The following is a 21,535-nucleotide window of genomic DNA, read 5'->3' as shown; positions in this document are numbered from 1 at the left end:
TTTAATTTATACTTTAACATATGAAACCTGTATTGGCCAACCTGCCATATGGGGGAAGAGAGTGGGGAGAAGAAGGGGAAAAATTGGAACAAAAGGCTTGGCAAATGTCAGTGTTGTAAAATTAGCCATGCATATATCTTGTAAATAAAAAGATACATATATATATATATATATATATGTATATATATATATATATGCATATATATATATATACACATATATATAAAGACAACTCTGAGGTATTACATCATACCTCTTAGATGACAGAAAAAGATAATTATAAATGTTGGAGGGGATGTTAGAAAACTAGGATGACTAATGCATTGTTGGTGGAATTGTGAAATGATCTGACTCATTTTGGAGAGCAAATTGGAATTATTCCCCAAAGACTATAAAACTGTCCATACCCTTTGAACCAGCAATGTCTCTATTGTTATCCCAAAGAGATCATAAAAGATGAAAAAGAACTTCCATATGCAAAAATATTTGTAGTAGCCCTTTTTGTAGTATCAAAGAACTAGAAAATGAGTGGGTGCCTATCATTTGGGGAATGGCTGAATAAGTTATGGTATATGAATAGAATATAAGGGAATATTGTTTTATAAGAAATGATGAACAGGCTGTTTTCAGAAAAGCATGAAAAGACTTACATGAACTGATACTAAGTAAAGTGAGCAGAACCAACAGAATATTGTACATAGCAAGAACAAAATGATCAACTGTGATGGACTCGGATCTTTTCAACAATGAAGCAATTTCAGGCCATTTCAATAGACTTTTAATGGAGAGTGTCATTTGCAAGCAGAGAGAGAACTATGGAGACTGAATGTTGATCTAAGCACAGTATTTTTGGTTTTTTGGTAGTTGTTTGCTTGCTTGTTTTTTTTTTCTCATGGTTTTTCCCTTTTGATCTGATTTTTTGATGCATGATGAATATAGAAATATATTTAGAAGAATTGCATTTTTATCCTATATCAGATTGCTTGCTCTTTTCATAAAGGGAGGAAGTAAGGGAGGAAAGGAGAAAACTTTGGAACACAAGATTTTGAAGAAATAAATGTTGAAGGTTATCTTTGTATGCATTTGGAAAAATAAAATATTGAAAAAATTAGTTGTGTGTCCAGTTAATCTCCACTGTCTCTATTTTATTCATGTAAGAATTTATAATATAAAATTTATCCTAAAAACTACTTTGTATCTCACAAATTTGATGCTGCCATTATTGTCATTCTCTTTGATGAATTATTTCTATGATTTATAGTTTAACCCAATCTTTAGGATTAGGTTATTTAGTTTTCAATTAATTTTAGTCTATCTTTCCATGGCCCTTTATTACAATTAATTTTTATGGCATCATGATCTGAAAAGGATTCATTTAACAATTATGTATTTTGGGGCAGCTAGGTGGCACAGTGGATAGAGCACCAGCCCTGAATTCAGGAGGACCAGAGTTCAAATCTGGTCTCAGACACTTAACATTTCCTAGCTGTGTGACCCTGGGCAAGTCACTTAACCCCAACCTCAGGGGGAAAAATATATATATTAACAATTATATATTTCATTGTGAAGTATTTATGCCCTAATAAATGGTAAATTTTGTGTTAGTGCTATGTACCACTGAAAAAAGTGGTATCTCTATTCTATCATCATTCAATTTCTTCTAGAAGTATATCATATCTAACTTTTCTAAAATTTTATTCACCTTCTTAATTTGTTTATTTTGTGGTTAGGTTTATCTAGTTGAGAGAGAGAGAGAGAGAGAGAGAGAGAGAGAGAGAGAGAGAGAGAGAGAGAGAGAGAGGTTCTAATTCTTCCTGTAACTGACTTAACTTCCTTAAGAATATAGATATTTTAACACTTGTGGTAGAGAGATATATAAGTCCAGTACTGATATTACTTCATTGTCTATAGTATCCTTTAGGAAAATGTAGTTTTTCTTATCTTTTAAGATTATATTCAAATAAAATTTAAATAAAATATTTTTATGAGACCAAAATTGTTACCACTTCTTGATATATTATTTAACATATTAATAATAATATATTCTGCTCTAGCCTTTTTATCTATATTCTGTATCTCTAAAGTTTCAAAAGTGTTTCTTGTGAACAATATATTGTAGGATTCTGATTTTTAATTCATTCTGCTTGTCTGCTTCCATTTTTATAGAATGGACCCATTCTCACAGTTATGATTATTGTTTATTTTACTTTATTTCATTTTTCCTCATTTATACTCATATGATTTCTGTCAATTTGGTTATTGATATTATCAATTATGCTAATAGTTTTCCTAATATTGAGCCAGCCCTACATTTCTGGTATAAATATCAGTTGGTTCTCTCAATGACTATCTTACTCTCTGGTTCTAGAATATCAAAGTAGTTTTCTTTGGGAATCTATTGAAAGTTCTTGATCTAGCTCTTTTCTTGATCATGGCTTTCAGGCAGACCAAAAGTTCTTCATGGTTTCTCATGGATCTATTTTTCAAGCTAATCGTTTTCTTCCAATTAAGTATTTTACATTTTCTTCTATTTTTGCATTGCTTTGATTTTGACTATTGATTTCTCATAGTTGTTAGCTTCCACTTTCCAAATTCTAATTTTTAAGGAATTTTCCCCTGTGAGCTTTTGCACCTCCTTTTGCCTTTGCCCAATTATATTTTAATAAGTTCTTTTCTCCACCTTTTGTGCTTCCTTTTCTGGGTTGTATTTTTATCTCATAATACTCTTACATAACTTTATTTTCCCAATTTTAATTTTGATTCTATTGATATTTAAAATCCTTTTTGAGGTCTTCCAAGAAGTCTCTCTGTCTTCAAAACAATTTGTATAATCTTTTGAGGTTTCACATGTAGGCATTTTGCCATTGTCCTCTTTTGAGTTTGTTTTGATATTTCCTCTCACCATAGTAGCTTCTATGGTCAGGATTCTTTCCTTTTTTTTTGCTCATTTGTTAAAAGTTGAGTTCTATTCCTAGAAGTCAAGACCACTGTCTGTTTTTTTTTTTTTTTTTTTTTTCTGCTGGGAGCTAGGGGCCTGACAAGCTGATGGCTTGCCCACTGTGCTAATGTGGCCCAGCCTAGTAGCACAAGTTGTGCAGAAATTCTGAGCATAGCAATTTGTTTACTCTGCTGGTGTTGGAGGCCTCACAACTGGCCTGTTGTGCCAGTGATCTGCTGAGCTCAGACTCAAGTATCTCAGTTCTTTATCTGTGTTGCAGCTAAGATCCTCCCACTGGTTTGCCCACATCCCACCTGCACTGGGTTGTATTCCTTTTTTTTACCTAGTTGTGAAACACCTTTCCTGAAGTCCTTCTAAATTATCTTAAGCTGGATAATTGTTTCAAACCATTTTTTGTTGGTTCTGTTATTTCAGAATCTGTTTAGAGGCTAATTTTTTTTTTCTAAAAGAAACTGGGGAGAGTTCAGGCAATTTCCTGGTTTCTCTCTGCCATCTGATGTCTTTGCCTCCCTAAATTTTTCTCTTGCATGAAGATTACAGCATGAATTAATGAGAAAAAGTCATTCAAAACAGAATAATTTAAATATAATTTTAATTATATAGGTTTTTTTCCCCAGAATTTTAAAGTGCATTTTTGTCTGAGAATCAACAGATTTTCATGTGTAAGGTGACATGTATATGTATACATGTACATATCTCTGAAGTATTATATAATTATCTCAAGTAAGGTTTTGAATTTCAAACTTTCTCAGAAAGTATACAAGGCAACACATGTAGTATAGATCATTTTTAGATGTGACTTTTTATCTTTTCATTAGTCAAAAGTTAATAGAAATCTGACAAGAAAATAAGAGCAAACATTTGATATTATATAGATTCTTGCTTCTTTTCCAAGGATTTCTCAATATCTTCAAGTACTTGAACTGCAGCCTTTGGAATTCGAGTTCCTGGACCAAATACATTGGCAACACCAATGCTGTACAGAAATTCATAATCCTGTTAAGAAAAAATTTTAAATTTAGGAAGCAAGGAAGAGACAATTAAGTGTAACAGTCTTTTGTGATGGCAAAGAACATTAAGTAAATAATTACAAATCCATTATTTCTACTCTGTTCTCACCATTCCAAACTCACATGTAAAGCATAGTAATTATTCATTTTGGTTTATTTTACCTTTCACTTATCTTGTAGCATTTGCTGTCATTCTGTAGAGCTAAGAAGATAGCTTGTCTTTTGCTCATTTGTATCCCCAGCACTTAATGCAGTGCTGGCACCCAGTAAGCACTAACTGACTACATAAATATCAATTATTATTCTATGGATCACTTTAAACATAGCTTCCATAAAGTTCTTTACCTGTTTTCCCAAAGTCCCCTTTTCTCTCTCTTGTAGCTTGGTAGAAGTCAGACAAAAAACCTAAGAGCACATCTAGGTTTACTATAAAAATTTCTTGTGTTTCTTTTTATGAAATAAGAGATAATTTTCAGTTCTTTTAGCTGTATTTATTTTATCATTGCACTCAGAATTTATTTCTAAAATCATAATATACAAAATAAGATATAAAGCTGTTTTCTGAAGGAATTTAAATTTATAAAACAAAATTATGGGAACAAGTTAATAGTGAAGTGATTCAAGATCATTTCAATAGACTTGTGATGGAAAGAACCATCAACATCTTGAGAAAGAACTATAGAGATTGAATATAGATCAAAGTATAGTATTTTCACTTTTTTACAGTTGTTTGCTTGTTTTTTTTTCTTTCACCTTTTAATATGATTTTTCTTATGCAGCATGAATATGTAAATATTTTAGAAGCTTTACCTATGTTTAATCTATATTGTATTTCTTGCTATTTATGGGAAGGAGTGAAGGGAAGAGAGGTAGAAAAATTTGAAACACAAGGTTTTGCAAAGGTGAATGCTGAAAAACATTTCTATGTATTTAGAAAAATAAAAAATTATTTTAAAAAGTATAGTTTTAAAAGTTACTTTCTTACCTAAGAAAACATAGTGGGAAAATAATACTTAATCTAAGGTCCTATAATGGTTATTGAGACAAATGAATAAATGAATTATATCTGAGATAGGAACTGGAATGATGTCACTAGTATTGGGAACTTACAAAAAATATTCCAGAAAACCTATTAAATTTAAGTTCATATCTCCTCTACAATTTATAACTTTAGCAAGATACCATCTTGGACACTGAGAGATTAAATGATTTGACTAGGATAACAGCATTATGTTTAAGACATTTGGTTTGGATCTCTGTTTACTACATACACTGCCTTCTAATAATAATGAATGTGTATACATGAAAGTATTATATAAATCATAAATATTATATTAATATGATTATTTTAGATATATTTTCCTATTGTTTGGCTTTCTAGACATCTATCATGTCTCTCCTCTAAACTTTAAGAGCTTAATTGTTTAGATCTAAGCTCACTGGCGCTAAACTTTCGAAACACAGACCTAGATTATAATTTCCTGAGAATCATTTAATAAATGCTTAAATTGAATGAATGAAAAAAATGAATGAGCATTCCAATGAAAATTCAACAAATACTGTGGAAGTAGAGAAAGAAGGCGATTTCAATCGGCAATCTAGTAAAAATGAGTACAAAATAGCACCTCTATATGATTGTGTTTGAAGCCCTTAAAATTTGAATGAACAAAAGTGTATGATTAAAGTTTAAAGTAGTTTTGAAACTTCGTTCTTAAAATATTTTATATTTCAAAAACCCATAAGGTTTTGTTTTTTTTAATCACAACTGCTGGTATCTCCTTTATAAGTTAGTAGATGTAGGGTTAAGAATTGTTGAATCATGAAGCTATTTCAGAGATCTTCTCTGAACTTAATTTGGGTTAGTTCCTGGACAAAAGAAGAGTCTATCATTTATATACATTATCTCATTTCACAATTTTTTTTTTTATTTTTGCTGAATTTCCTGTATATAATAATGGGAGCGTGAATTAGGCAAATGATATAGAAATGACACTTGAATACTAGAACCTTCAAAGAATTTAAGGATAAAGGAATGGATATGTGTCAAGAAAATATGTCATTTCTTTTTTCCCCATTGAATTTTATTACAGTTATAAAAGGCAGCTACAAAATTTCTGACTAGGAATTTCTTCCATTCTAGTCAATCCCCTACATACCCCAACATGTCCTAATGAAAAAAAAATAATCCTTCATCTCTTACTACTTGAAAATAGGATGAAAATGAAACATAATAAGGCTGCATTGAACATGGAATGTTTATTTTAATGTGTTATTCCTATCTTAGAGGAAATGATCAGAGCTAAGGCAGATTCTTTTGATTATGTATTTGAGAGGCTCAAGAACATACAAATTTCCTTTATGTTCTACAGTGATAAAGAAAGACTAGACACCATGTCAGCATGTTACTGAAAAGATGTATTTTTCGCATTTTTTTACACTCTGTATGGAAAGGATTATTAAGATGTTTAGAATATTTCACCTAAAGTGAAAATGAGGGTCAGTGGTTTTGCTTTCCTTGTCAATTAAAGTACACAGTCCCCTATTTAGCTTTTAAAACCCTATAAAACCTGATATCATTGGATATTATTCCCCTTCTCATATACTTCAAATTCTGCCAAAATATCCTCTCTCTGTTCCTCACTCATAATATCTTATCTCCCATTTTTATGCCTTTGAGCTGGCTATGCCACATACCTGGGATGCATTCCTTTCTTATTTCCATTTCATATTAATCCTTCTGTTCATGTAAGGTGCAACTTAGGTATCATTTTTTATATGAAAATGTTCTTGATTCCCACCAATTGTTAATGTCTTTTCCTCTCACAAATTAACTTGTATTCAACTAATTTGAATTATTAACTTCATATTTATTATATACAAGTGCATTTATACCACACATATAGCACACAAATATATACTTGTTTCCACTGAAATGTAAGCTTTCTACTGAATAAACATTATTTTATCCTTTATATGTATACAAAATGCTTAATGCAGATAGTAGGAATTTAATAATTATGGAATTGACTAATTCAAATAGGAAATTGTAATTCCTTTAAAAGTAGTAAAAAAAAACTAGCTCATATTGCAATTTTTAAAATGTAAATATTTTAGAATATCAGTTATTTTGGAAACAAAGCAAAATTATACTTCATATTTATAAGTGCTAGTGTCAAAATGAGTTGTATAAATAAATTAAAATGTAATTTGATAGAAAATGAATGGCATTTATTATGTTATTATATGAAAAATCATTTACTAAGCAATTAGTATATGGCCAGCACTATAATAAGCATTAGCAATACAAATAAAGGAGTACACATTCAAACTGGAGTAGATAATACTTACAGGAAGATTCCATTGCAGAGCAGATGGTATGGTCTTTTAGTATTCACATCTAACTTAGTAACCTAATTTATTCATTTAGATGTAACTTTCACAGAATTATTTCTACAATAAATGTGTTCTTCAATAAAGCATACACTACATATAAAAACTGTATGAGTTGTCTTTATGAAGAAGTCCCACTCATATATTTTTACAAAAAAACAGATAAGGATGAAGATTACCTGAGGTGGTATGACTCCTCCACATACTATAAGAATATCTGGCCGTCCAAGAGCAGTCAGCTCTTTGATGAGATCTGGAACCAGAGTTTTGTGACCTGCTGCTAGGGTACTCACACCTACAACATGGACATCTGCATCCACAGCCTGCTGAGCTACTTCTTGAGGAGTCTAAACAAACAGAAGAATCATAAATCATTATTAGTTTTAGGTAAAGATTTTAAAAAGTGATTATGAATGGTATAAGCTACTTAAATAAAAACATCATAGAACCATTATCTGCCTCAGAAAATCTTGAATGAATTAAAAATATTACTTTATAGTAATGGTCCAGTAGCAGAGCAGATACAAAACTGGCCTTAAGTCAGAAAGACCTGTAGTTTAAATTCCTTCTCTGATGAATGTAACTCTGGGAAAGTCATCTAACCTTTCCACACTTAGACAAATTTCATACTATAAACTACAGACAAAGAGCTACTCTTTATTGGAAGTTTCCTCACCCTGGAATTCTTTATATCAGTGAAATCACAAGTCTAATATCTATCCCTACTTAACATTTTATTAATACAAATTCAAGTACATATCATATTTCAGAAGTATGAAAAAACTTTCAGGTACTGTGCTAAGCATTGGGGACATAAAGAAAAGTAAAAGCTGGCATCTGCTCTCAAAGAATTCATTTACAGGCTAATTAATGGTGAAGAGAACATGTAAACAATTATGTGTGAATGAGTTTATAGAGTAAATTGGGATTAGTTAACAGAGAAAAGATACTAGAATTAAAAGGGATCCGGAAAGACTTCCTTTAGCAGGTGGGATTTTAGCTAAATCTTGAAGGAAGCAAATGTAAAGCATAGAGTTACAAATAAAAAGACACCCTCTGCCTCTCTTAAAGCTCACATTCTCACCAAAGAAACCCTTATAGTAGGTTTCAACTCAGGAACCTTCAAGTTTGAATCAAATAGAATACTCCTTGGGAGTCAAAGGGAAAGCAAATGGCAATATCTCTTTTTAAACATCATTTCCACTGATAAAATTGTATTAGTTATTGATATTTAATCATCTGATGATGCAAAGGCCTTTAGTGACAAAAACCTTTTCAGGGACTTCAGTACCTATAGCTATTGTACCTATAAGAGCATTTTTGCCAAATGGCATTTCCACAGAGAACTTCCTTCCCAGGATGATGGCTGCAGACACTGCCCTAACCAAAGACTCTTAGGTTCAGGATCCTGAGCTGTCTCTATCAAGCTCTGAGAGTACATGGTAATCAAAGTGGTGGTGGTGATAATGGTTTAATTTGCCTAGTACATGCTCCTTCTTTAATCACTGTCAGAATCCCACTTACCTACTAAGTGCCTCCACATTTGAAATAAGTTCTTCCTGAATCAAGGTTAGCACTCCCATTTGACTAAGCTTTCTGGTATTTTTATAACCAAAATAATGGAAAGGATAAAGGTGGCAATAACCATGCTGTTTAAATAATAGGGACTGATTATTATCAATATTTACTGAATGTTTATGTCCAGGGAAATGTAATACATTCTATAGATGTAGCAGTCTGAGGGCACGTATAATGTGAATCAAAGTAAGCCAATTTTATGCTTAACAGAAAGATCCAAAAAAGCATTTCACTTTTCAACATGTGGTAAAATGAAACCCTTAATATTAAACTTAGCTAATTATACAAACTTTGAAAATATCTTTAATAGAACTGAATACAAATATTTATTTCCAAAATATCTGATTAGAATCATGACATTTTAGATCTGCATAGAACCTTATCTATCTCTTGCCCAAGTCTCTAATTTTATTAAGAAGAAAAATGAGTATTAGAAAATGGAAGATAATTTACTCATGGTCATGTTAGTTAACAAAACCAGAACTAAAGTTAGATCTTCTATTATATGCTGCTGATTTCCCCAAAATATGTTAGTTAATTCATACACAATTAAACCACACTGAATTTATCCTTGATTTCTTATTACAATGAAATTCAATTCTCTTCATATAAAAACTGTCAAAAGTTCATTAGTGCTACTTGACTCATACCGTCTGCTGAATTTACACTACAAGTTTCCAATTTTACCTTCATTTTCTTAGAAATAAAATTTAATTGGATTTTAACTGTAATGCAGTTTTCTTTTAAATTGCTCTATAATTGTTTTAGGTACCTGAAAAAGTGGACCTATATCCACATCGAAGCCAAGATCAGCAAAGCCTGTAGCAATAACTTTTGCTCCTCTATCATGGCCATCTTGTCCCATTTTTGCCACAAGAAGACGAGGTCTACGGCCTTCACATTCCATAAACTTCTGGACCCTAAAGAACAATACATAACTACATTCAAATTCATTATTTAATAATGCATTATACAAATTGTAATTTATTACTGAAAATCTATCAAGTGTATTTTTAATTTTTATTTTTAATAAAATTGCTTTATGAATTATGTTGGGAGAAAAAAAATCAGACAAAAAGGAAAAAAACATGGGAGAGATTAAAAAAAAAAAAAAAAAAAAAAAAAAAAAAACAGAAAAAAGAAGTGACCATAGAATGTATTAATTTACATTTAGCTTCCTTAGTTCTTTTTCTGGATGCAGATGGCATTCTGTCCAAAGTCTATTGGGATTGCTTTGGATCCCTGAACCACTGAAAAGAACCAAGTCTTTCATATTAGATCATTGCGCATTCTTGCTGTACATTGTGGACAATATATTCTGGCTCTTTTTGATTCACTCGGCATCAGATTATGTAAATCTTTCCAGAAAGCCTTTCTAAAAATCACTTTGCTTGTCATTTTTATAGAATAATAATAATAATTATCTTCATATACCACAACTTGTTCAGCCATTCCCCAACTAATGGGCATCTACTCATTTTCCAATTCTTTGCTACCACAAAAAGAGCTGCTACAAATATTTTTGCATAAGTGGGTCCTTTTCCCTCCTTTATAATTTCCTTGGGATACTGACCTAGCAATGGCACTGCTGGGTCAAAGAGCATGCAGTTTTATAGCCTTTTGGGCATATCTCCAAATTGCTCTCCAGAAGTTGATTATTTCACAATTCTACCAACAATGCATTAGTGTCCCAGTTTTCCTACATCCCCTCCAACATTTACTATTACCTTTTCCTATCATTTTAGCCAATCTGAGTGATGTGAGGTAGTACTTCAGAGTTGAAAATTTCTCATTTTGCAGGTGAAGAAATTAAATTATTTGTCTAATTTTAAAAATTCAAGGCAAAATTCATTTGGGGGTTGAGGGCAGGGTACAAAAAGTCTTGAAGAGATGAGTCAGCAGTGTATCCTGGGTTAAATTAGGTTCTTGTGTGTTGGTATCTATGTGTGTAGGGGTTCTATCACTTGTCATATTTTACAAATATTCATAGACATCATTTGACCATAAAAATTGAACAATGAAAGCCTCAAATATTCAAAAAGAAAATGATGAAAATAAATGTAATTGTTTGGCAAACATAAGGCAAATTGCTGAGTTTAAAAATATAAACAAAGAACTTTTTAAACATTTCCTAAACTTCCATAAGCTTTATGAGCACTATTTTATGTTTTTTTCAATATTTATGAATCATAGAGAAGATTGTCTTTGCTACAGATGCTTATTTATGGTCTGTCTCTGACAAAGCAAAAATAAGATTATCATATACTTTTGAGAAATTTCAAACGCTTACCTATTAACAGCAAAAGCTATTTCTTCATTCTCTCCAAATTCCTGGCGGTATGCTCCACTCACCATTCGATCATTAGCTTTATGTTCACCAAACACTTTTTTCATTGCATCTGTTATTTCTCCAACTGTACATCTAAAATATAAAATAAGAGGTTTTAATATTTTTACTCCAAAAGATAGAAATATTACCATAAAATTGAATGCAAGATGATAATAATCTTATTGTTTACATAAAAAGATTATTTGAAAACTATAAACATGATTTTAATAAAGATTTTAAAAGTATCTAGAGCAAAAAATATTTTGATTATCCACTCTACCCAAGGAACTAAACACTATAAAACTGAAAGAAAACATTGAGTAGGTATTTTAAACCTAAGCACATAAGGCTGATAAAGGAAAAAGTCAATCACTTCAAAAAATAATTTTGCTTTTACCAATAATTATGTGTAATTATTAAAATAAATTTTTGAAGTCATTTGATGATGGAAATTCTATATTGGCCAGTTATTCTCTCTTGTTTTATTAATGCAATTTAAAGTTAAACATTAAGTTGTTAAGGAAGATTTTGTTAAACTATTGTCTTAAATAATCATACCTTGAAAGTTAGGTATTAGTATGATAGTGTGATAAATTAGTGGCAAATCTGATTAATTGATGGCTATTATTGTACAAATTACATGAGGCAACATAGTAAATTCTAATATGATGGGACTGGATTAATAAAAGTTTGGTAATAACAAATCTATGCTCTAGTGAATGTTTATACACATTAAAATTCATACATTATTTCATGAATTTTGACAGTTCTGCCCAAGAGACTCAGAATGATAAAATAACAAATATGCTATAGGTCACAACAAAGAAAGATTCAGAGTATGGTGGCAAACTACATTAACCTTCAAGTGAACTTCTATTTCTATAAGAAAGAATCACAAATCCCTAGATTTCCTCCTCACACCAACTTTGAACAACTTTAATAGTAACTTTACTGATTTATCTCACAGCAGAGTTCATTGTTTCCTATATTAAAAAAAAAAAAAATTCACAGAAAAATGTTTTGCAATTCCCAAGGCTAAGTGGCATATTTTAACAAAAAAGTAATGTAGACTTTCAGGGTCATTTCACTAAACTCTCCTATAGCTAACACAAAATTGAGTTCAATAAATGAACTCAAAGATTACTTTCTTGAAAGAATGTAAATGCTCCCATCCTTTCATGGAGAATTACTGCTAGAAGGGACCGCAAAGATTATCTTGTCCGATGCTCATATTTTAAGAAGAGGAAACTGAGGAACAAAAAGATATTTACTTGCCCAAAAGTAAAGTATTACTTGCCCAAGTAATAAGTATTAATTCTTTTACTGGTTTTAGCTATTTTTCACAGAAATGTAGCATCATAAAAAATTGATAAGCTGTCATTTTTCATATAAATAATAGAGATGCTTTAGATAAGTGTCCAACCAAGCTCACAGACTAAAAAGAAACCCAAAATATGATAACTTATGATATGTGGCAAACTTTTTTAATATTTTCATTCTGGTTAGAATAGTTAATAAAGAATTAGCTCAGTAATAATCAACCAAAAATATTATCACTTATCAAGGGAGCCATTTGGCTAAAGGCACATCAAGGTGATTGGAATAATTCTTAATCACATACTTGAAACATTACAATATGATCTACAAACTATATCAACGCCAGTGAAGTAACTTATGACATTAATTTCAAATGAATTTAACTGTAACAAAATGTAATCTAAAATTAATAACATATACATTCCACCTGAATTTCAGCCAAAAAAAAAAAAAAAAAAGGGCTTCATCGTGAACATTTTGAGCTCCCCAAAACAAAAGAAAAAACTATTTTTGGTTTCCTTTATGTTCTTTAAGGATCAGATAATATGCTGAGTTCTGCTTTATTTAATGGACAACTTCTGCATTTAAGAATATTCCTAGAAAACCTTATACTGTAACACATGTAAAATGTATGGGATTGCCTGTCATCTAGGGGACGGAGTAGAGGGAGGGAGGGGAAAATTTGGAAAAATGAATACAAGGGATAATGTTATTAAAAAATTACTCATGCATATATGCTGTCATAAAAATTATAATTATAAATTTTTTTAAAAATTAAATAATAAGAATATTCCTAGAAAACAAAAACATTGAAAATGAAAACTTGACAACTTTAAATCTTCAAACTTATAGCTACATACCTTGCTCGGGCTGCCTCTACTGCAAGATGAAGGATGTTTCCTTCCCCAGTAGCAGCACAAGCAGTGATTGCAGCAAGACATTTTTTAGCTGCTTCTTGATTTCTGTTGGCTTTCACCTTTTGGATAAGATGAGAGAAAGACACACATTAGGAAAATGTAGAGCACAGCAGACATCAGGAAGACCAGAGACAGGCCACATGAAAAGTTTCCCCTAATTTCTGAAGCAATAAAGTATCCTAATAAAGAAAAAATAAAGTAAATAAAAGAATGAAATACAAGTACTGATAAAGAATAATTTGAAAAGAATCTAAGTACATACATATACAACTTTATACTGGTACTAAAAGCCACATAAATAAAACAATAGAAATTATGGCATAATATTAATTCATTCACTTGGAAACCAAAGAGGAGTAATAAATAATGATATCATATCCTCTAGTATTATATAATTTGTATTTGAATGGTGCACTGAGATAAAAATGGATACTGGATTGCGTGTTTTAAAGATATGCCTGGGAAGACTGACAGGAACTGATGCAAAGTATAAATAAAATTTGTTTTTCCTCTTTGTTCTTGGTTACAAGGGACAGATAGAGGAGTAAAGGTAGGAAAAAGATACTTGGAAATGAAGGTAATATGAAAACAATGGATATTTTTTTTAATTTAAAAAGAGTCAGAACTGAGGAGCTCAGAACTTTTTTTCATAGTTTCAAGGACAAAAACATCTCCAATATTTCAAGATGTTTTAGACCATACTCTACTAGTATCTTAGTTGAACAAAGTTATTTGGAACATACTTCTGTCCCCCAGATAAAATGTTCTTATTTCAATATACTTTCTTCTTATAGCTGATGTTTAAAAGTTATAGTGATATTTTGATAATTATTCCAGAAAAATAATTTGTTGTAGTGCAGTGTACAACATTGGGATCAAGAGGCCTAAGCTTGAATCCTATCATTACTTGTGTACTATTGAGAAAGCCACTTATCTCCATATTTTAATTTCCTCACTAATGAAGAATTAAACAAGTCTGCTATGCAGAAGGGGTAACAGTAGTCATTAAGGATACTAAGAACCATTTTTCAAAGAGCTTACATTCTTCTGAAGGAAAACATATACACAGATGAGTCAATTATTAGGAAACACATATAACAAACAGAATTAGCTTTTCCTAAGTTTTCCAAGAAGACTCTTGTTTTCATTATGTCATCTACCAAAACCTTACGTGTTAAATTTAAAAGCTATGAGAGAGAAAGTTAAAAAGCAATTTTGGAAAGAAAAATTGCAAAAAAAGTTTAGAGGAAGGATATGCTCTGACTAAATTCAATTTTATCCAATTATTTTCTAGCATCTGTTTTATGCCATTGTCATTATCAATTAAAAAACATTGTTGCATGCTGCTCACCTCATGTGAAAGCTTCCATAAGCAAATATCTTAAACTAGTATAAAGACTCAGCTATCTATTTTCTTAAGGACCTTAAGTCAAAATCAAAGTCACATTATAATCATTGACAGCAGGTTGGTAGTTGGTTACCATTATTGTTAAAGGGAGGAGGGAAATTTATCCTTATGTAAATATTTTTTTAAAAAACAAAATGAAAGATGACAAATATTGTGAAATTATAAAAGGTATTTTCAGTTCAAAATAAAAGTTTATGTTATAGATGAAAAGTCTTTAATTAGTTAAATTATATAACATTAATTTTTACTTCGCTTCTCTGATTAATTCGGTGGCTTACAACAATTCAAAAGAATCATGGTGAAAAAATGTTATCTACCCCAGACAGAAAACTGATGAACTTTTGATTGTAGACTGAAGCATATTTTCTCTTCTTTTTTTAATTTTTCTTTCATGGCATGGCAAATGTGGGGAAAAAAAGTTCTACACGATTTATATGTATATTGGGTTTTTCATTTCTTCCCCTTTTAATGAGAAAGGGATAAACTAGAGGTGGGGAGAAAATTCAGAACTGAAAATAAATAATTTTTTAAATGTAATTATGAAATTTTCAACATAAATAAAAATACTAAATTAAAAAATGTTATTTCCAAGAACATAAGGAAATCAATGAATCATATAAATAGATATATTCATAGGATCATAGGACTTAGAATTGAAAAGATCTTAAAGATCATCATATAAATGTCCTAATTTTATTTTATCTTCTTAAAACATATCTCAATGATGTCTTTCTAAATTACATCACAGTCAGATTTTAACTAGGGGCAAAGGATTGAACATTTTGAATCATCATGGAGAAACTAAATAGGAAACAGGAATTGAATAGAAAGAAGACTCACTTCTCCTAACTAAGTAAGAAGCAGAAATGCAAGCAGATTAAACATAGCATATATTAATGATGCTAAAAGGGGAGGATAAAGGGAATCCATGGATTTAGGAATATGTCAATGAAAGATTATGCTTTTATGGATTTTTATACTTGATGAAATGAAAGATAATTCTCAGCATTCTAATTAAAAATTAAAAAAATTAAGGCATATTTGTGAATTGTAGCTCATTAGAGGACTAATATATGAACAAAATATAGAGATTTTAATAGGTTCAAGTTGACTCAAGAGCAAAACCTGAGCTACAAAGAACTGTATGCTTCTAAAATCTCAAAGTACATAATTATAATATACAGTAGGTTCTTACATAATAAAGAATGCTTGGTGACAATTTACTTGGGACAATAGTACATAATTTAAAGAAGTAATTTCAGAAAGTAGGCCTACCTTTTTAAGTTTTTCAATTTGCTTGTTACGAACTGAAGTATTGTCAATGGACAGAACATCAACAGGCTCTTCTTTTTCTAACTGGTATTTATTCACACCAACAATTACTTCAGATCCTATTTATTTTCCAAGGAAAAAATTTAGATAATATTCATAAACAGCTGCAAACCACATTATTAGATATTCTCATTTAAGGTTTTCTGTATTTTCACTGAAAAGCATTTTCTTAATCAAAGAATAAAGTTCTAAGTAACAGATAGCTTCCTTTGGAAGTTAAATCACAGCTTTCAAAAATCTAAACTCAAAATAGAGGTAAAAAGGGGGGAAATTAATTATACTTACCTTTTAAAAATATCAGAAAACAAAAATAATGCATAATAATATTCCCTTTTTCTCAAATAATTGCATTAGAATCAAAGCTTAATAGATCTAGTACTGGAAAAGAACACTAGTTCAGCCTCTCATTTTAAAAAAATAAGGAAGGTGGGGCTCAAGAAGATTAGATAACTTGTCAAAAGCCATGCAGATAAAAAATGCCAGATATAAGATTTGAACGTGGGTCATCTGACCAAGTATTAAGAAGGGAAAATATGTATTTTAAGGAACTTTGGGTGTTTTGTGGAGGATTTAAATGTTAAATACTAAAAAGGCTCAATAACAATATCATAAAAATGAGTGTATGTTCCTATTTCTGAGGCCATAAACAATTCTACACTGGTTGTCCAAGTTCTAGGGCTGGTCTTAGATTAGTCTTAGGATTGGTCTTCTCAAAACAAGAATCCTAGTAACTAGAATAATTGACCTACTTAAATTATTCCATCTCAGTGGTAAAGGAAATAATAGAAGCATGAGAAAAGAAAAATTAAAAGATTTTGGGCAACTAAATAATTTATGAGAGAAATGATTATTAATAATCAATGATTTAGGAAGATTCAGAAACTTCCTTTCCCTCATCCTCCTCCCCACATATTTTTTCCTAAAGTCCTGATTTTAAAAGTTCAAGCTCTTGAAGGATATTTCTGATAATGAGATTTGTCTAAATTTCTTATTTAGACAAACTCTCCTCCCCCCCCAATGTAGGGAGCCATTATATTCTCAGGCTTGTGTAGAGCATTCTTTGAATATATTGCCCAAGTCTGAGGTAAATTTAAGAGAAAACTAATTTAATAAAAGTTCAAGTTCAACCCTTCTCTATAATGTTCATTCTCTCACTGCTAATCAATCAGGGTTGATTCCCACCCTGGATGAACACCTATTATTTGAAGGGTATATAAACTGTAAGCCCACCATCATGATTGTCTTTTGGTCTGAGAGAGATGGTCAAATGACCATCCTTTTATTAAAATGTTGGCATTATTAATAAAATGATTAAATTATCCAGAAACTATGTCTTCCAGACCTTTTTAAATATTACATTTATTTTAAAACTTATAAAGAAACCACATGATATTTCTAAGTCTTTTAAGGTTCTTCAAATAGTTAATTTTATGTTATGTGAGCTTTATAACAAAACTGTGAAGTAGATCCTTTAGCTCATTTGAAAGATGAAGAAACTAAGGCTCAGAAAAGGTAAGCGAGTAGCTTGTGATTATTTAGTCAATGAGCATCTATGTGAGGGAAGGCTTACGTCCAAATTTTCATGACTCCAGTATTTTCTAACTCCAATATTACATCCACTATCTGATGCTGCTTTAAATAGCTCCACTGATAATCAGTTTTGGCAAATAAAAATTTTAAAAAAGCAAACAGGAACAAACCCTTGCACTGAATATTTAAAAAAAAAAAGTTAAGTTTTCAGGTATATTACATTTGTATCTTTATCGTGATATAAAGTCTTTAATATTATAGTCTTTAAAGCTTAATGATTAGTTAGAATTTACTTCAAAGAAACAATTATTTATAGTTTACTTCAGGATTTCATACAAGTTTTCCTGAAAAAAATAAAAAAAATCCAAAAGAAATTTAACATACAAATAAAGTAGAAGACATCAAATTTCCTCTTGTTGTTCAGTGGTGTCCAACACTTTGTGACCCCCATGGACTACAGCATAATCCTCCATTTTCTCCTGAAGTCTGGCCAAGTTTAAGTTAAAAAATCATAAGAACTTTTATTCTGGATACTTTCAGTCACTAAGCTGAATAAGTCCAGTAACTAAGAGATAGTCAGCTTGCGTAAAGAATGAATAAGTCATAGAGTATTAATATCTTTCTGATTCACTTTCCTCATTCAAATTCCTCGAACATTTATTATGTTATTATATGTATAACATCAAAAGAGAAAATAGTAATTTTAAATAAGACATAATCCCTTCAATAATGAAATAACAATTTAGAAAAGGATTAGAAACTGAGAAACTGTAATATGCATTATTATATGATAAGCTATATGAGGACTGAAAGGAATAGTGATTACTGCCTGAGGTTGGGATAAGGGCATTTGAATTGGATTTTTCAAGATAGGTAAGAATTCAAAAAGGAATAAAGGAATAAAAGACATTTTTGACATATGGAAGAATATAAAGGCACAAAGTTACCTATAGTGTTCCCTAGTAGCTCTAAATATATAACCCTGAAATTACTTCATCATACAAAAACAATGCAAATTGTCCTGTCAACATGTACAATAAAATATTGTCAATTTATGTCATTACAAAGGGTATCAAAATTGAAATATTATTTTAGGGAGATGCCCTACTCATATTATACCTGATATAGTATTTTTGGCTTCAAATAAATCAAATATAAAATTTTTATTACTTATTATTTATATTAAGTATATAGAACACAAACAAAAAAAAAAGCAAGACTGATCTCAAGAGTTCACATTCTAAATAGTAAATAGTAAAGATAGGTACTCATTTTTTAAAAAGTTCAGCTTCTGGTAGATAGAAAGTAATAGATCTAACAGTTTTGCTCTGGGCAGATGGGAAGGCCCATGGGTCTAGAACCAACTTCATATATTGAATAAAGTGCCAAGAATCTAAAGGGCTTAGAGAAAAGACATTTAGTAAAGTCTGATACACCTAAGGGTACAGGAGCCCAGCAAAATGTAAGAGCTTGGCAATTTGCTATCTCTCCAAAAAAAGAAAGTGAACAGTGATGCATCTTATCCAAGAGGTTTTTTGTTTGTTTGTTTGTTTTTCCTTTTTGTTTTTTGCAATCAAGCATCCTTGATTTTAATATCTGAGGCAATTGAAGCTAGGAATTGTGAAGAGGAAGGGTAGCAAGAAGAAGGGTGAATCTTTACTGGTAATGAGATTTCCCACCACAAATGATATGGCCTTTAGTTTGTAAAGAACTACAGCAAGAAAAGCTACCTTTTGACTTTTCTGATTACCTTGGATCTGACCAAAAAAATAGAAGTATCTTTGCTTAAAGTCAGAGAACTCTTTTTTTCTCTCTTTGACTGGATTGAGAGAGCTACTTTTAATTGAGTAATTAAAAAGAAAACAAATTCATCAAACTATTTCCATAAAAGTAACATTTCTATTTGGTAAATCAAAGTTTTCTAAACCTGAATTTTATACTTTGTTTTTCTCTTGCTTTAGGAATTTGTTTTTTAACTCAGTTACTAAAAAATATAAGTAGATAATTATTTATGTTCAGGAAAATTTCAAGCAGCTTGAAACTATCCATTTCTGACTCCCTCAAAGCAAGAATATTTGGTGTATTAGCAAACTGCAACTGATAATACACTGGCAAAAAACATAAGGTATAAAATTTTTCACCCACAAGTATGGAAACAATATATGTCTAAATATGCCTAAATAATGTAAATGAAAAGAATACTAAAAGCATTCCAAATTCAGGTTGAGATGGTCAAACTTGGTTCTAAAGAACAAATGATGAAACACATTTCCCTTTCCTCACAAAACTATATACCGTCCTCTATAGTTGCTACAATGGAGAAGCATTGTGGCAAATCCAGCTCCAGTTTTGTCAATCATTTTTGCTTAACTGTTTTTCTTTCTTCTGAGGAAGGATTCAGTTGAACATAAAGAATATGTCAAGAACAAAAAATAATAATAAAATAAAATGAAATAAAGCATAACAAAAACAATTATAATGGTAGATCTTAAATGTACAAAGAACAGAGGATCCTGTATCAGAATTGAAAATTAGTAGACATGTTCTCTCTAGAGGACAAAAAAAAAAAAGCCTCTAGATATAAATTTTTCTATTTCATCATACCAGAATCTATCCTGGCTTGTCTCCGAGCAGCACATTCTTCAATTCGAAGTTTAGGGATTCCTTCAGCTACAGCTTTGGCCATTCCACCCATTTCTTCAATTTCATTAATAAGCTGAAAGAGCAGCAACATAATTAAGAACATTTAGTAACAAAGAACAATAATACCATGTTATAGTAACCATTCATTAAATACTTTGAGTTTTGTTTTGTAATTTTCTCCATGTTGTTTACATTTTCAGCCCTAATGATTTCTTGTGACATGTTACATTTTTTAAATCACTCATATTTGGGGCACACTAGCCAAATTACCAAAGTATGTATATATTATCAAATCATATGAAACTTGATTCTTGAAATTGGAGTTTAAAATTCTTTATCTGAAAAACCTGAGTTGTAACCAATTAATAATTTTAAAGAAAAAGAAATAGAAACATGTCCTTTAACAAATACTTATGAACATGTTATGTGCAACTTAACTGGGCTAGCTGCTGGCATACTAATATTTGAATATTTGAAAATAACTTGCTAAATTTTAAAATAAGTACATCAATACTTTTTAACTTTTTAATATTTAAAATACAAATACTGTTTAAAATGTTAAAATGTTTTTTAAAAAGTTTATTCTGCAATATATTTTAACCACTTTACAAAAAGAAATCCTGAACAGCTCAAAGACATTATTTATTATAATATTCTATAAGAATTGTTTTTAAAGTCATTAGAAAATATACCAAAGTATCCAGGAAAATATAAAATGTCAAATTTAAATTATATTTAGCCCCAGAAATCATATGCAAAGGTAAACTTTGACTCAGCATAAGGAGGACCTCCTAACAATTAGAACTACTTAAGAAAAAGGGAATAAGAAGTCTTGGGATGTAATACATTACCTGATAATGAAGGTCGTCTAGCACACTATGATAAGAGACCATTTGGCAAGTATATGATAGACTCATGAATTAAGAAAAGGATCCTACCATTTTAAGATCATTCAACATCACTTCAAGATGTGTGCTCTGGTCAATTTTAATCTATGCATTTAGTGAGGAATAAGAAAGACTAGAAAAAAGCTAAATAAATAAAAAAAAAAATTCTTGCTCCTTTCTAATTCATAAGATTTTTGAGGTAATAAAAAAATCTTGGCACAGATTTTAAAACTAA

At 30.5% G+C, this 21,535-nt stretch overlaps 1 protein-coding gene across 3 annotated transcripts in view; it reads right to left on the bottom strand.

The window, feature by feature from the left end:
- Nucleotides 1-3,534: 3,534 nt before the first annotated feature.
- Nucleotides 3,535-21,535, bottom strand: part of MMUT (methylmalonyl-CoA mutase) — a 34,100-nt gene continuing 16,099 nt past the window's right edge. For all 3 annotated transcript variants that reach the window (XM_074310688.1, XM_074310686.1, XM_074310687.1), the window contains exons 7-13: nucleotides 20,375-20,486; nucleotides 16,184-16,299; nucleotides 13,444-13,559; nucleotides 11,228-11,359; nucleotides 9,710-9,857; nucleotides 7,539-7,706; nucleotides 3,535-3,955 (exon numbers count right to left, since the gene is read on the bottom strand). In XM_074310688.1, coding sequence (XP_074166789.1) covers nucleotides 3,827-3,955; nucleotides 7,539-7,706; nucleotides 9,710-9,857; nucleotides 11,228-11,359; nucleotides 13,444-13,559; nucleotides 16,184-16,299; nucleotides 20,375-20,486 — 921 coding nt within the window. In that variant the 3' untranslated portion in view covers nucleotides 3,535-3,826. The remainder of the gene's footprint in view (nucleotides 3,956-7,538; nucleotides 7,707-9,709; nucleotides 9,858-11,227; nucleotides 11,360-13,443; nucleotides 13,560-16,183; nucleotides 16,300-20,374; nucleotides 20,487-21,535) is intronic.

This window comes from Sminthopsis crassicaudata, chromosome 4 (genome assembly GCF_048593235.1).
Source record: "Sminthopsis crassicaudata isolate SCR6 chromosome 4, ASM4859323v1, whole genome shotgun sequence".
Classification (NCBI taxonomy): Eukaryota; Metazoa; Chordata; class Mammalia; order Dasyuromorphia; family Dasyuridae; genus Sminthopsis; species Sminthopsis crassicaudata.
The sequence above is the reverse complement of the archived record's forward strand: the minus strand, read 5'-3'. Positions and strand labels throughout refer to the sequence as shown.